Source organism: Martes martes (genome assembly GCF_963455335.1).
Source record: "Martes martes genome assembly, chromosome: 4".
In the NCBI taxonomy this organism is placed as follows: domain Eukaryota; kingdom Metazoa; phylum Chordata; class Mammalia; order Carnivora; family Mustelidae; genus Martes; species Martes martes.
This window is the reverse complement of record NC_137891.1, coordinates 151,681,389-151,695,165: the sequence shown is the minus strand read 5'-3', so window position 1 is coordinate 151,695,165 and position 13,777 is coordinate 151,681,389. Positions and strand designations below refer to the sequence as shown.

At 33.9% G+C, this 13,777-nt stretch overlaps 1 protein-coding gene across 2 annotated transcripts in view; it reads right to left on the bottom strand.

Annotated features, from left to right (window-relative positions):
- FAF1 (Fas associated factor 1) overlaps positions 1-13,777 on the bottom strand; it is a 464,195-nt gene that overhangs the window by 128,033 nt on the left and 322,385 nt on the right. For both annotated transcript variants that reach the window (XM_080801413.1, XM_080801414.1), the window contains 3 exons: positions 13,285-13,411; positions 12,232-12,295; positions 11,202-11,283 (listed from right to left, as the gene is read on the bottom strand). In XM_080801413.1, coding sequence (XP_080657539.1) covers positions 11,202-11,283; positions 12,232-12,295; positions 13,285-13,411 — 273 coding nt within the window. The remainder of the gene's footprint in view (positions 1-11,201; positions 11,284-12,231; positions 12,296-13,284; positions 13,412-13,777) is intronic.

Here is a 13,777-nt window from a genome sequence, read left to right as displayed (position 1 = left end):
GTAGACTGATTTGTAGAAAGAATCATTGACACTGCATTTTTGGCTCCCAAAGCTGAGTTCAGGGACCAACAGGCAGCAACCAACTGGAGACGTTCCAAAAGGAAACAGCCAGATATTGAAGGTGAGGTGATGCCAAGATGGTGTCTTTTTCCTCTCACTTCCTGAAGGAGATTTTGGGATAGAACTCTGAAATCTTAATGACACAAATGTATTTGAGCCTCAAGTAAGTTGAATTCTTATATGAAAGTCACAGGTTACACAAAGAAAAAAAGCCTAAAGTAAAACCAAACTCTTTTCATAAAATAAGATGGAAGATGTTCACTGGATACAGAGCTTTATCATTTTTCATTGTTCAGATTGTAATACTCAGGTCATAAAACATTTTTGAGGAAAACCAACATATGACTAAAGTTTTTACAAATAAGGAAATAGAAGTTCAAGTGGAGAGAGGCAGGCAAGCTCTTTAGGGAGGCTGGGAGTGGGATTATGGAGGCAAGAAGTAGGCAGTTTTGGGCCGGATCAAAGATTTCATCCCATTGGTTTTCTAGACGAACACCTAGAAACAGTGCCAAGGACTGGAAGAGCAGCCTCATAAAAGTGCAGGGAGGATTTTTTTTATCTTCTCTTCTGAGAGGAATAACACTATCCTTGGTTAGCCAGTGGTCTGCTAAACAGGCAGAACAACACGAATGTGGATGAATGGGAGGTACATTAACACTTCCTTCTCCCACTTTCAGGCCACTGAAGAAGAGAAAAAGGACCCACAGCCTACCTATCTCATCATGTCCATACTCCAGGGGTGGGGGAATCATAGCAATAAAGAACTGGAGACATAGTAACAGTAATTTTTAATTTAAAATATATAGATAATAATGCGTTCTTGCTGAAAAATCACAGGAATTCTAATGATATGTGGGTTTACATGTTCAATAACTGTTTACTTCAAGTACTGTCAAGTGTGGCAGATTCCAAAGTAGAACACTGTGAATTATAAAAATAAGCTAAGTTTAAGCATACAGAATTGTAGTAACTCTTAAGTACTCATTTAATAGGAATGGTGGAGACTGTAGTCCCTAAATATTTTCCACATCTTCCTCAGTGAGTAAATCTCTTATGTATTTTTTTAATGTGGGATTAATGGTTGACTGAAATAAAAAATACATTTCTCAGCCTCCATTTAAACAAATGTGACTATGTAACCAATAACCAAGTTCTGGCTAATGTAAGCAGAAGTGCTGGTTCAATCTCCTGTAGTCATCTCAAATCATGAATTAACCTGAACTGTATACCACACAGTGGAGCAACATGATAGGAGAAACCTGAGCTTCTGACTCTGTGATATACAATCCTATATACCAACCTGGACAGGCTACCTCTGGACTTCTTGAAGGGAATAGAGAAATTAACTTCTATTTTGTTTGAGCCACTATTAATTTTTTTTTTCTGTTACAAGCAACCAAACCCAATCGTAATTCTTACAATAGACTAACTATAAGAAATCCTTAGTTATACATAAAAATGACAGTCCATGGAACTGTACTATTAACCCAGAAGATCTAAAGAAAAGATATGCATTTATGGACTAGTTCATGGCCCATCAGAAAGACTCTCACATTCTCCAATGGGCCCTGAATTAAACTTTAAGAGACCGTAATTAACACTAGGCCTAATGCAAATGACCTAACAGGCTATTCAGAAAGCTCCATCTTATACATCTGGTTAGTGAGAAGAGAGGAGGGGGACACTGTTTTCGAAAGGCCAAGTAGGCATGAAGGCAAAAGAAGATATGGAGGTTGCTAGTCTAGCCTTCATGCAAAGATCAGGGAGAGCCTTCACTGTTAGCATGTGGTCCAGTTCATTTAACCCATACAGGAGAGCCTACTGGGATTTGTAATAGTGCAATAGTGAAGTGTACATCTATCTGAAATGCCATGTGTGCCATATTCCATATATTTGAGACCCAGGATGGCTGACGTCATAGCAGGTGGTTGGTCAATGTGTGTGTTTTTTTTTTTAAGATTTTATTTATTTATTTGACAGAGAGAGATCACAAGTAGGCAGAGAGGCAGACAGAGAGAGAGGGGGAAGCAGGCTCACTGATGAGCGGGGAGCCTGATGTGGGGCTTGATCCCAGGACCCTGGGATCATGACCTGAGCTGAAGGCAGAGGCTTTAACCCACTAAGCCAACCAGGCACCCCTGTATTTTTTTTTTTTATTTTTTTTTAAAAATTTTTTTTTAAAATTTTTTTTTATTTTATTCATTTGACAGACAGAGATCACAAGTAGGCAGAGAGGCAGGCAGAAAGAGAGGGAAGCAGGCTCCCCGCTGAGCAGAGAGCCCGATGTGGGGCTCGATCCCAGGACTCTGGGATCATGACCTGAGCCGAAGGCAGAGGTTTAACCCACTGAGCCACCCAGGCGCCCCCCCTGTATTTTTTATAATCTATATACACACATAATTTTTACAACACAAAATGAGATGTACTATACACACTGTTATGTATCTCACTTTTTTTACTTTGCAAAGTGTCCTGAACATCCTTCTACATCAATATACATGAAGTGGCTTCATTCTTTTTAATGGTCACATAGTATTCCATAGTGTGAATGACATTTAAAATATTTCCAATTTTTTGCTATTATAAGCAATGTTATTATAAATATTCTTGTATTTATCTTATTTCTCATATGCTTAGGTATATGTGCAGAAAAAAATTGGTTATCATGATATGTGAAAATATATACTAGTGTATTTTAATCTGTATTTTTTATATTACAGAAAATATGAACATCTTTCATATTTTCTGTGAAGTACCTGCTTATCTTGCTTACCCATAATGGGTTGCTGTCTTCTAACTGATTTATGGAGTTCTTCGTAATTGTACACACTAGGGAAATTTAAGTTTCCAATATATTTAATAAAGATACTATGCACTACTTAACATCAGAAATACTTTGATTTTTCTTAATATCCATTCCTTATAAGAGACTGTAAATGACAAGGCAAATATAAAATCAACAGATTCTATTGAAATGTCCCACAAAGGAAAGAAAGGCCAGAACACATTAGCCTAGGTGTGTATCAGAAGCAGTTTTGTTAGGCATTTTGAGGAGGGTGTGGGAGAATCAGGATCCTGGAAGATACAGAGGTATAAAAAAGTGCACAAAAGCTAATAGGCTGTGAAATTTAGGAACCAAAAGACTGTGAACTACACTGTGCTATTACTGTACCATAATTTTCTAACCAATACCTGACATTCCACAACTACACATATACAAATGTATAGAGTTGCTCAGTCTAACTACCACCAATTTCTCCTCTCCAATCCATCTTTTTTTTTTTAATATTTTTTTTAAGATTTATTTATTTGTTTATTTGACAGAGACTATAAGTAGGCAGAGAAGCAGGCAGAGAGAGGAGAAAGCAGGCTCCCCGCTGAGCAGAGAGCCCGATGCGGGGCTCGATCCCAGGACCCTGGGATCATGACCTGAGCCGAAGGCAGAGGCCTAACCCACTGAGCCACCCAGGTGCCCCATCTCTCCAATCCATCTTACAAACTACTACTACATTGCTTATGTCTATGGTACAGCTCTGACAGTGTCACCCTCTTCAAAAACTTTCCAAAGCTAACCACTAACAACAACAAAAGTCTTTAGCTGGTCTTCAGGGATTTTCCATAATGAAAGTAAACCCAGTCTACTTCTTTATTTTAGCCCTATCCTCTACTGTTCCCTTACAAGTACCATATATACCAACTAAACAGGCCTATTCATGTTCTCTAACATGTATGTCTGAATAATTTGTTAATGTAAGGGCTCATTTTCCAAGGTGAGTTAATTGTCAAGGTATTTTTAGCCCCATTTTAGAGAAAGTAAAATGAAAGCTTATATAGCTCAGTCAGTATCAGGGTCTAGTTTCCAAACCAAAATTGCCTGATATATTCAATGTCCATCTACTTATAAGTAAACAATCTTAAAGATGTTTCACACACATTTCAAAGATATTTCAATTACGTTAATTTTCTGTTAGAGTCTTGTGAAGTATTACAATTCAAATTTTTTTTTAAGATTTTATTTATTTATTTGACAGACAAGATCACAAGTAGGCGGAGAAGCAGGCAGAGAGAGAGGAGGAGGAAGCAGGCTCCCTGCTGAGCAGAGAGCCCCATGCGGGGCTCGATCCCAGGACCTGGGATCATGACCCGAGCTGAAGGCAGAAGCTTTAACCCACTGAGCCACCCAGGTGCCCCTACAATACAAATTTTTAAATGCAGAAATTGATGATCAGAGGAGAAGGTTAATCTGGTTAATAGGACTTAGCTAGTAAATGAAAAACCAGAACCCAAATATAAGAATTTTGATTAGTATGCTTTCTACCATACCTTTTATTTTAATGTTTAAGATTAGATATGAAACAGATTTCTTGAATTTACAACTGAAATACTATAGAGATCAAACTTAGCTTTTAATCCTTTTAAAATAAGTAATATGAATAACAAATACTTTCTAGGGCCAGGAAGGGCCCTTTGGGAGTAATGATACAAATACGGATAAAGCCCATAAATAGAAATCAGCCTTGCTTCCGATATCTTAATAAATTTTACCTACAGTGCTTTTCAAATATGATTAAATTGTTTTTAAAAAGATGGTGAGAAGCAGTAAATTGAAAAGAATGTTTTATAAAGCAGCATTCCTTAAAACTAATTTACTAAATTTTTAACTAAAAATAATTTAAATAAAATTAAAACTAAAGATTTTTACAATTTTAATTAGGTAGGATAGTAGAGTAGTAGGATAGCAGGACAATTAGGGCAAATTCTAAATATAGAGCTAACAATATACTATTTAGTGGAAATAATTATAGAACAGCATATTTGATATGGTTTCATTATGTAAAACATATCAACTTTTTTACTGACACACATATTTGGAGATTTTTAAAAAATCATGTTTAAAAGTAAAAATAACATTTAATAATGATTATTTATCATATTAGGCTTCATATTATGTGGTAACTTGTTTTCTACTTTAAATGCACCTGTATTCTTTTCGTCCTTTTTTTTAAACAACAAATATTTTATTTGTAGAATAAACATACTTAACAAACTATATTAGCATCATAATTCTCACCTCACACATGTGTAGGCTGCTATCGTAGCTGTCATATAAAATTACTGTAAGGACATTGTCTGCCTTTAAGGAATTTAAATTGAAAAGAAAACAAAGACAAGATGAACAAACTGGGCATATTCTTTAAAGGACAAATAAATTTCCCTCTTTTTTCCGGGCTAATGGAGAGCTAGAAACTCACCAACTACAGCTATGGCTACAGATTTGTGTAGAACTTTTTTTTTTTTTTAAAATATTGATCAGTGTTGGTATTTAGGTATCTTTTTAACATGATATAGTAGAAACAGCACTACTTTAAAATGGGCTGATTTTTAAAAGTAAATGTAATAAAACTTGATCACAAATACTGTTAAAGTAAACTACTTATTTTAGTGCTGTAAATACTCATAGGGGTTCTCAAAATTCCTTTCTGGAATTATTCTCAGAATTAGTTCATGAATTGCATGAATAAATCAGTTTTGTTTTTTACAAACATTCTCAAATAGTCTAAACTGCTTCATAGCACCTTAGCCATAGTGCTGGGTGCATATATGGATAGCATCCTATTTAATCCTCAAAACAACCATATCATTATCTCCCCCCACCCTCCCTTTTTTTTGTCCTAAGATTAGAAACAGGCTGATTACTTGTTTGGGGCCACAGAGTTACTAAGAAGGAAATTAAGAACTGAGCACTAGTTTCCTTAATTTATGTGTAATATTTGGAAACATCACTGGATCTGAAATCAGGATAAACAGGCCAGTCTCCCAAGGGGAGGAACAGAACTAGGAAAGGAATAATCCTTCATATGGGAGATAAACTCTGGCACTGAGATTTTTACTGCTGTTGATTTTTAGTTACTACAAATGTCTAATCATTCTATAGGGCACTTTCTGTTTTGTACAAAATTCAGAAGTAGCAGGAATGAGAGGTAGAGAGGTTATAGGGAGAAAAAGAATCTGCTTTAAGAAACTCCTAGGGAATCATGGTATGGCCACTGGTAACACTTCTGCAACTTAAATTACAGTGACTAACCACTGGCTCTCACTTACCAAAAGATAAAATATAAGCTTTGTTCAATAACTATCTCTTAAATGACAGGGAATGCGAGTCCCTTCCCAATGCCTTGGCCCCTACTCATCTTCCCTGCCTCATGCCTTGCAATCCAACTCCCTATCTTGCATTTTTTACTCTTGGTCTTAATTTTTTGGTTGTAGTTCTCTTTTTAATCTTCTTCCCTTTGCTTTTGACCTTTTTTTCTGTTTAGTATTCTGTGATTTGGCTAAGTATGATTCATAAGATTCAGGTCAGATGTATCTCCTCAAGAAATCTCCCTAATCTTTCTGAGGTAGATGAAGCACCTCTCCTCTTTGCTTCTATAGCATAATATACTACAAAAATCTGTTGATATTATCTTCTCCATTAGACAATGAGCATCTCAAGAGCAGGAAAGCTCTATATTCCAGGTCCTTAGCAAGTATGTGATAAATATGGCCTTCAACTGAGTGAACACCTCTAACAGTGAAGGGCATGAGAGGAGGTCATAAAACTGATGGACCTGTTGCCAGAAGTCAAAATTCTGTCATAATATACTTAAATGTAAGACCTTAGAATACCTGTTTTACTGAAGTTGGAGCTCTGCTTTGGACGGTGTTTTAAATTCCTCATGAAAAAGGCAGAAAGAACCAGGGGCACTCTCATCACCAAGTGCTCTCAAATGAAATCAGTTTGAAGCAGTTTTCATTAAGATGGATTGAATGTGGCATCGTGAGAAACACTTTATCAAATGTAGTGTTTTACTTAGTGATTAACTATATACCAGTTGATGAAGCTCCCTAAATCCTTTGTAATCCCACCACTCCAATAAACATTTAATGAGTATATAAGTTCAAAAAGCCTAGCAGAGGATTTAAACCTTCAATCTTGTTTTTATTTACTCTTGGAACTCAATTTCTCACTTCAAGTGAAGAATGCTGGTGCTTGAGGCTCATCGGTTGCCCTGGTAAAATTAATGTGCCTCCCACAGTTTAAATTAAACATGTGATATTTAAGATAAAAGAAATTTTGTCAGAATGCCACAGTATCAGTCACACTTGCTTTTAAAATATGTGAACATTGGAAAACTTTTCTTAAAAATGATTCATTCATAAGTTTAAAAAAATAATATTTAAAAAGATTTAATTCTCAAATGTGAAATCTGAAAAGGAGAAATGATATTTGATAACTGAATCCTGCAGTATAGTAGTTACCATTGAAAAGTGAAATACAGTGATATAGTGTAAATCATACTTACCTGTGTTAGAACCCTGAGCTCTTATTTGGCCTCTGGTACTTACTAGTGATGTGCTTTGGTTAAATTCTGTTGCGTTTCTGAGCTTCCTCATCTATACAATGGGAATATTGATATTATATGTCCCTATCTCACTGGTTTGTTGTTGGGTTCGAATAAGATACATATAGAAAAGATGCCTATAAACCATACAGAACCATATAAATCTGTAGTAGCATTACTATTTCTATGCATACACAGTACTCTTTAATTAAAAGGAGAGATATATATATATGTATGTATTTAACTTGGCTGATGATCATAATAAACATATCTGCATAGATTTAAAGTTACATCTGAAAAATTTATCCATCGTGTGGATCAGTTTTACTCAAGTTTACAGTAATGTCTTAAGCGATGCATAAACTGTTGTTCTTTGACTTGGAAAAGAGAAATGAGGAAAGAAAAAAGTCTTGGACAGGGGAAAAAGAGAAAGACAATTTAGGAATCCAAAGAGGTCAAAGGATTTTGGTATGAATCTAATATGAAGCAAAACATTTAATCACACGAACCAGTGACTTTCATTTGTTAAAATACCAAGACCTTAGTCAACAGCAAACAATCAACTGTTTCATTAGAAATATCCAGAAGTTAATAAGCAAGAGTTTATTCTCCTCTGGGGAACATCAAATGCCAGTTTATTATATAAGACACTTAGCAAAAGTTCTTTTGTCTATTATATACCATATATTTAAACAAGTGTCTTCATTTAAAGTTACAATGTTTAAAGTGTACATAGTATTTCTTAGGGTAGCTTTTTAAGTGGGATTTAAAAGACATCTCTGCCTATTTTCGGAGTTATAGTTCACAAAGGCCCTAACATTTTCTGATTACTTTAACTACTTTCAACCTTATTTATGTCTAATAAGTGATTGTTTAAATATAATAACATGGCCATACAGTGAGACTCTATAACCATTACAGTTCTGTTTTAATGAAGTATTCAGTATTATTTAAAAGCATTCTTGCGAAAAAAATTTTGACCTAAATATAACAAAGCATGATTCTTCACAAAGCAAATGTTATGGGGGGAAAAAGAGAGGCAGGGAGGAGAGGATGCTTGTTTAAAAGGGATTTAAGAAACCTAACAACCATAGGGTGCCTGGGTCGCTAAGTCAGTTAAGCGTCCGACTCTTGATTTTGGCTCAGGTCATGATCTCAGGGTCACGAGATCGAGCCCCATGACAGGCTCCCTACTCAAAGGGGAGTCTAACTTGAGTTTCTCTCTCTCCTTCTGCCTCTCCCCACCAAAACGCTCTCTCACACCATCTCTCTAAAATAAATAAAAATATTAAAAAAAAAATCTAACAACCAAATATTTGTGATTCTTGAGTAGACGGTGGTTTCAAAAAAATAGTTAAAAAGACATTTTGGAGATAGCTGGTAAAGTATGAATATGCACTGGATATTAGATGATATAAGGGCATTACTGCTAATTTTGTTACATGCGATAATGGTATGGTGACTATGTAAGAGAGTATCATTATTTTTTGGAAAATACATAGATGTTTTTAGGTGTAAGATATGTAATTTAACAAAAAATACTGAATATAAAAAGGTATAAATACTTTCAAGCAGTTTAAGTTTTAATCATTTCAAAAATTTAACTGCTGCAAAATTTTACAAAATCATGTGAAACTTTAATTTTTTTATTTGTTTTTGCATATTTTAAATAATAAATTTTACATTTATTTTCTGTTCCAGTTAATGTTTACCATTTTCAATCAGAGAGGAAATGAAAAAAAAATCATTAAAAATTCATTCATCAAAATCACAAATCTAAATAAGTATAAAAAATGTAAATAATTATGTTTCAAATGCTGCTTTTTTTTTTTTTAAAAGATTTTATTTATTTATTTGACAGAGAGAGAGAGAGAGATCACAAGTAGGAAGAGAGGCAGGCAGAGAGAGAGGAGGAAGCAGGCTCCCTACTGAGCAGAGAGCCCGATGCGGGGCTCAATCCCAGGACCCTGGGACCATGACCTGAGCCGAAGGCAGAGGCTTTAACCCGCTGAGCCACCCAGGAGCCCCCAAATGCTGCTCTTTTATAAATGTGTGGCAGTTAAACTTTTGAAGTTATTAAGGCTTCTATCTCCATTAAAACTGTGGGATGCTTGCATATGAAAGAAGCAAACATGGCAAAATTTATTAGTTATTAAATTTAGGGATAGGGGATTTGGGTGTTTATTGTGCTATTCTTTTTACTTCTTCAATATTAAAAATTATTTTAATAAAAAGTTAAAATATTGTAAAATATAATTAAGCAAATGATCATATAATATTAAAAGGTGAAAATAAACTGTTTTAACAAGATTACAACACAACCTGATAATACTAAATATACACAAAAGTTTTCATCAAAATGTATTTAAAAATATGGAAAAAACTGTATCATAAAGCTAACTGTTAATCTGTGTTAGAATATTTTTTTTGCTTTTCAATATTTTCCATAAACCTGTATTTATGTAAACTATAAATATGTATTATTATAAATATTTATTTCTTCAAAAATGACATCCATTTAATAAAAATTTTATAGTTAAAACATAGACTAACACAGCATTTATAATGGGCTATTCCACTATTCTTAGGGTAAAGAACAGTTTGTGTTTCTTATTCTACTTCATTATATCATCATTGATTGCTCTAAGTTTGATTAATAATTACTGTCAGTTTTTAAAATTTGCTTAAAATGAAATTTTCTTTAGGTGAGGGTTTAAGATAAACTAGAAACTAGAAATTTCAGAGTCTTCCTTGTACTCTATTCTCAAAATTCCCTCTACTTCATCTACATACTATTTCTTCCTTCCCACTCTTTTATTTTCTTCATTCATTAAATATATAGAATATTTACTAGGGATGTAAGGTACAGTCACTGCCAAAGAGAAAAATCAAATCTCTTGAGAAGACATATATACAGAGAATAGATAATGATAAGCAACGTGTTAAATGTAATAAGATGAGCAGAGGGTATCATTACAAAGGACTAAAGGTGGGTCCAATTGTATGATAGTTGAAGAGTTAGGGACAATTAAGTGTCAGAGAGCAGAAGTTAACCAGGTAAAGGGCAGAATAAAGGCATTCCTTTCAGTGGAGAAGCATGAACAAAGAGTAAGATTATGGAGAAACAAAAACGGTACATCATTGCTAGATTTAAGTGTAAAGCAGGGGAACAGGAGAGCTAAAGTTGTGCAGATAGGTAGGAAACAGATTACTGAGCTCTCCACTGCTGGGTCAACATATAAAGAGTAATTGCATAGAAACTTCTTGCTGGAAATGTATCTTCTGAATTCTTGTTATAAATGCCAATGTACCTGACTTTAAGATCACAATGCCCATTTCTATATTTTTGTTGTTTAAAGTGGCTTTTGAGATAAAAATATTATATTATAGGTATATACTATTAGATGGAATCATATTGGGAAAAGACTGAAAGACAAGTCCTTTAGCAAGAAACTGTCAATCACATTAACTGAAAAGAACATATACATATAGCCTGGTCCCATGTCTACCTTTTTTTCCCCTACAAAAACACTCCTGTTTCAGAGCTTGACAAGGCCATCTACAAAGAGCCAGAAATACCCTATTACACTACTGCCCCTCTGAAATGGGAATCTTGGTGATGATTAAGCTGGTAGATGAACCACAAACAAAATCAAGTCTTCAATCTGAAAAAAACAGAAAACATTAAGCATTGCCTGAGGCCTGGTGGTAAACCTATGCGATGTACTTTTTAATTACAAAAGGTAAGATTGCACTTACATCTCGGGCTTTCACATAGAAGGCCTCTTGAAAAGCAGCTTCTAATGAGCCAATAAAAAATACAGGATGGCAGTCACCATATCTATAGGAAAAATTATATCTATTAATTTAAAAACATTTCAAATTTACTTCAAAGTTTCATAAGTCTAATCACCATTTTAAAATAAATGTTGGGACTAATGTCTTTTAACTATAGACCAAACATTAAAACATTTCTTTAAAGGCTTGGTAATGCACTTCATTAGTTCTTAGATTCTTCTTGGCCTATAGTGAAAATATTAGAATACAGGAATTTTAAGTACATCTAGCAAATGGATTCAATAAGTGCTACAAAAACATGCCATTTATAAGCAGCAATTCCTGGTTATCCACTTTCATAAGATTTTCCTTAGAGTAACCTTAATTTTCCATTTATTCTGGAAGTCCAACAGAGAGGGAAAAAAAATTGAACTTGCAAAGTTTCCAAATTGTATTACATTAGAAAACAGAACTAAAGAGAAATATCATTTACACAAAAATTTAGGGCTAAATATTTAAATCCTTTTTACTTAAATACCTTGTAAGAATCTCAAATGCATATAAAACATTTTATATTAGACTCTTAAAAGAAGAAATGTTGACAGTTTCAAAACAAAAATTAAAAGAAAAAAGGCGCTTATATTAAAAATTTTTAATTATTTTTAAATTTTATATTATTTTAAAGGATATTTTGTTTTTCTAGGATATGCCAAAAATTAGTATCCTATAACCTACAGACTTTTTGCGAATATAGTCAATATATTAATTAGTGACCCATTTATTTTGCTTCCATAAAGAAACAGAGATAAGATGATAAAGTGGCATAAATAGCTTACTAGTTATCTGACATTGAATAGGATGTGTTAAACTATAAGACTATATAAACTGATAAATGTATCTTTTGAATACTGTATAGAGAAATTAAAGACAATCTATGACTAAAATTGCTCCAGAAAAATCACAGTGGCATTAAAAGAACATCAATTTTATATAGTTAATGTCCTAACCCTACCTTGAAGAAAACTCTGCTGTAAATTGTAATAAGGCATCTCCTTCATTTTCTGCGTTTTCTGGCACTAAAAAACAAACAAAAGAAAAAACAAAAACAAAAAAAACAAAACAAATAGACACAAAAAACAAACCACATAACATCTAATCCCACATATAAGAAATATATTTAATCAATAAAGAGGAAATAAAATTAAATTTTAGCTTCTGTGATATATTTGAGGAGACATTTTAAATTGACATACATTAGAAGATTTCATCAAACCTTAAAAAAGAACCTTGAAAAAATTTCAAGCTCATAAATTTTGGAAAGCCAAATGACACAATCCTGCTAGCATTTCAAGTATGTGCCAGTCATCAATTAGGATTTCAGTGTTTTCTTAAAATGACATCTTGTGAATAAATTATATAAAATGATCTCAAGTTATTTTAAAAATCTCATTTATAAGGAAGATGGTTAATTTTAAGTAAATATCACATCTATTTCTGCCCAATGGAGTTTCCTAACTTCACTGAGTAAATGAGTCATTTAAGGATTTATTTTAAGAGTAATTTTGCATATAGTACTTCCTGTGATTCTACAGTATATACCTTGTAAAGTTAAACAGAAGGAGATGGCACATTTAGTTTACTTTTTTTTCCTTCCAAAGGTGGTACCAGTGAATGGAAAAATAATATAACTATTCTTAAAACTGGTACCTCTACTAAGATGCGGGGGAAACAAGCACAGTCAGAGAAAATACAGCTATTTGTTTATCAACCTCTAGGTTTAAAGTAAAGACAAAGACTCATAACTAATATATATGTGAAACATAAGTTATACATTCCCTTGCATGTTTAATGAATTTTACTAAAGCTCTGGGAATTGCTAAGCTTAGTAAAATCAAAACTCAAGAGGCTCTGATTCTATTCTAATGAATATTGTGCCTGCTTGCTGTATGTTCTCTCTCCAAACCTGGAAAGTTAGTAAGAGATTTTTAAGTTCATTGTTCTTTATAAGTTTCTGCAGGAGGAAGTAGAATTATAGTGCTGGCCCCAAAGAGCTATTAATACTCACTCATTGGAGATTTTCTCAGGGCAGATGATGCCATGCCGAATACTTCTCCATCATCCACCCCAAATTCAGAAGCATCTTCAAAGTCATCTCCATCACTATCACTAACCATATGAACATCGGTGCTTTGCTATTTAAGAAAAGTGCTGATTAGTTTTATATGAACTTTAGGAATCGAATTCTAAAATACAAGTTATGTAATCACAATAGGACAATAGTATTATAGCAGTTTTATTAAATAAGAAGCCATTTGCTAGAGTAAAGCTTAATATTTTTCATTTTAAGGCTAACATATATTTCTTTTCTTTATTTACTTGACAGACAGAGATCACATCTAGGCAGAGAGGCAGGCGGGGGTTGGGGGAAAGCAGGCTCCCTGCTTAGCAGAGAGCCCAATGTGGGGCTTGATCCCAGGACCCTGGGATCATGACCTGAGCTGAAGGCAGAGGCTTAACCCACTGAGCCACCCAAGTGCCCCAAGGCTTACATATATTCC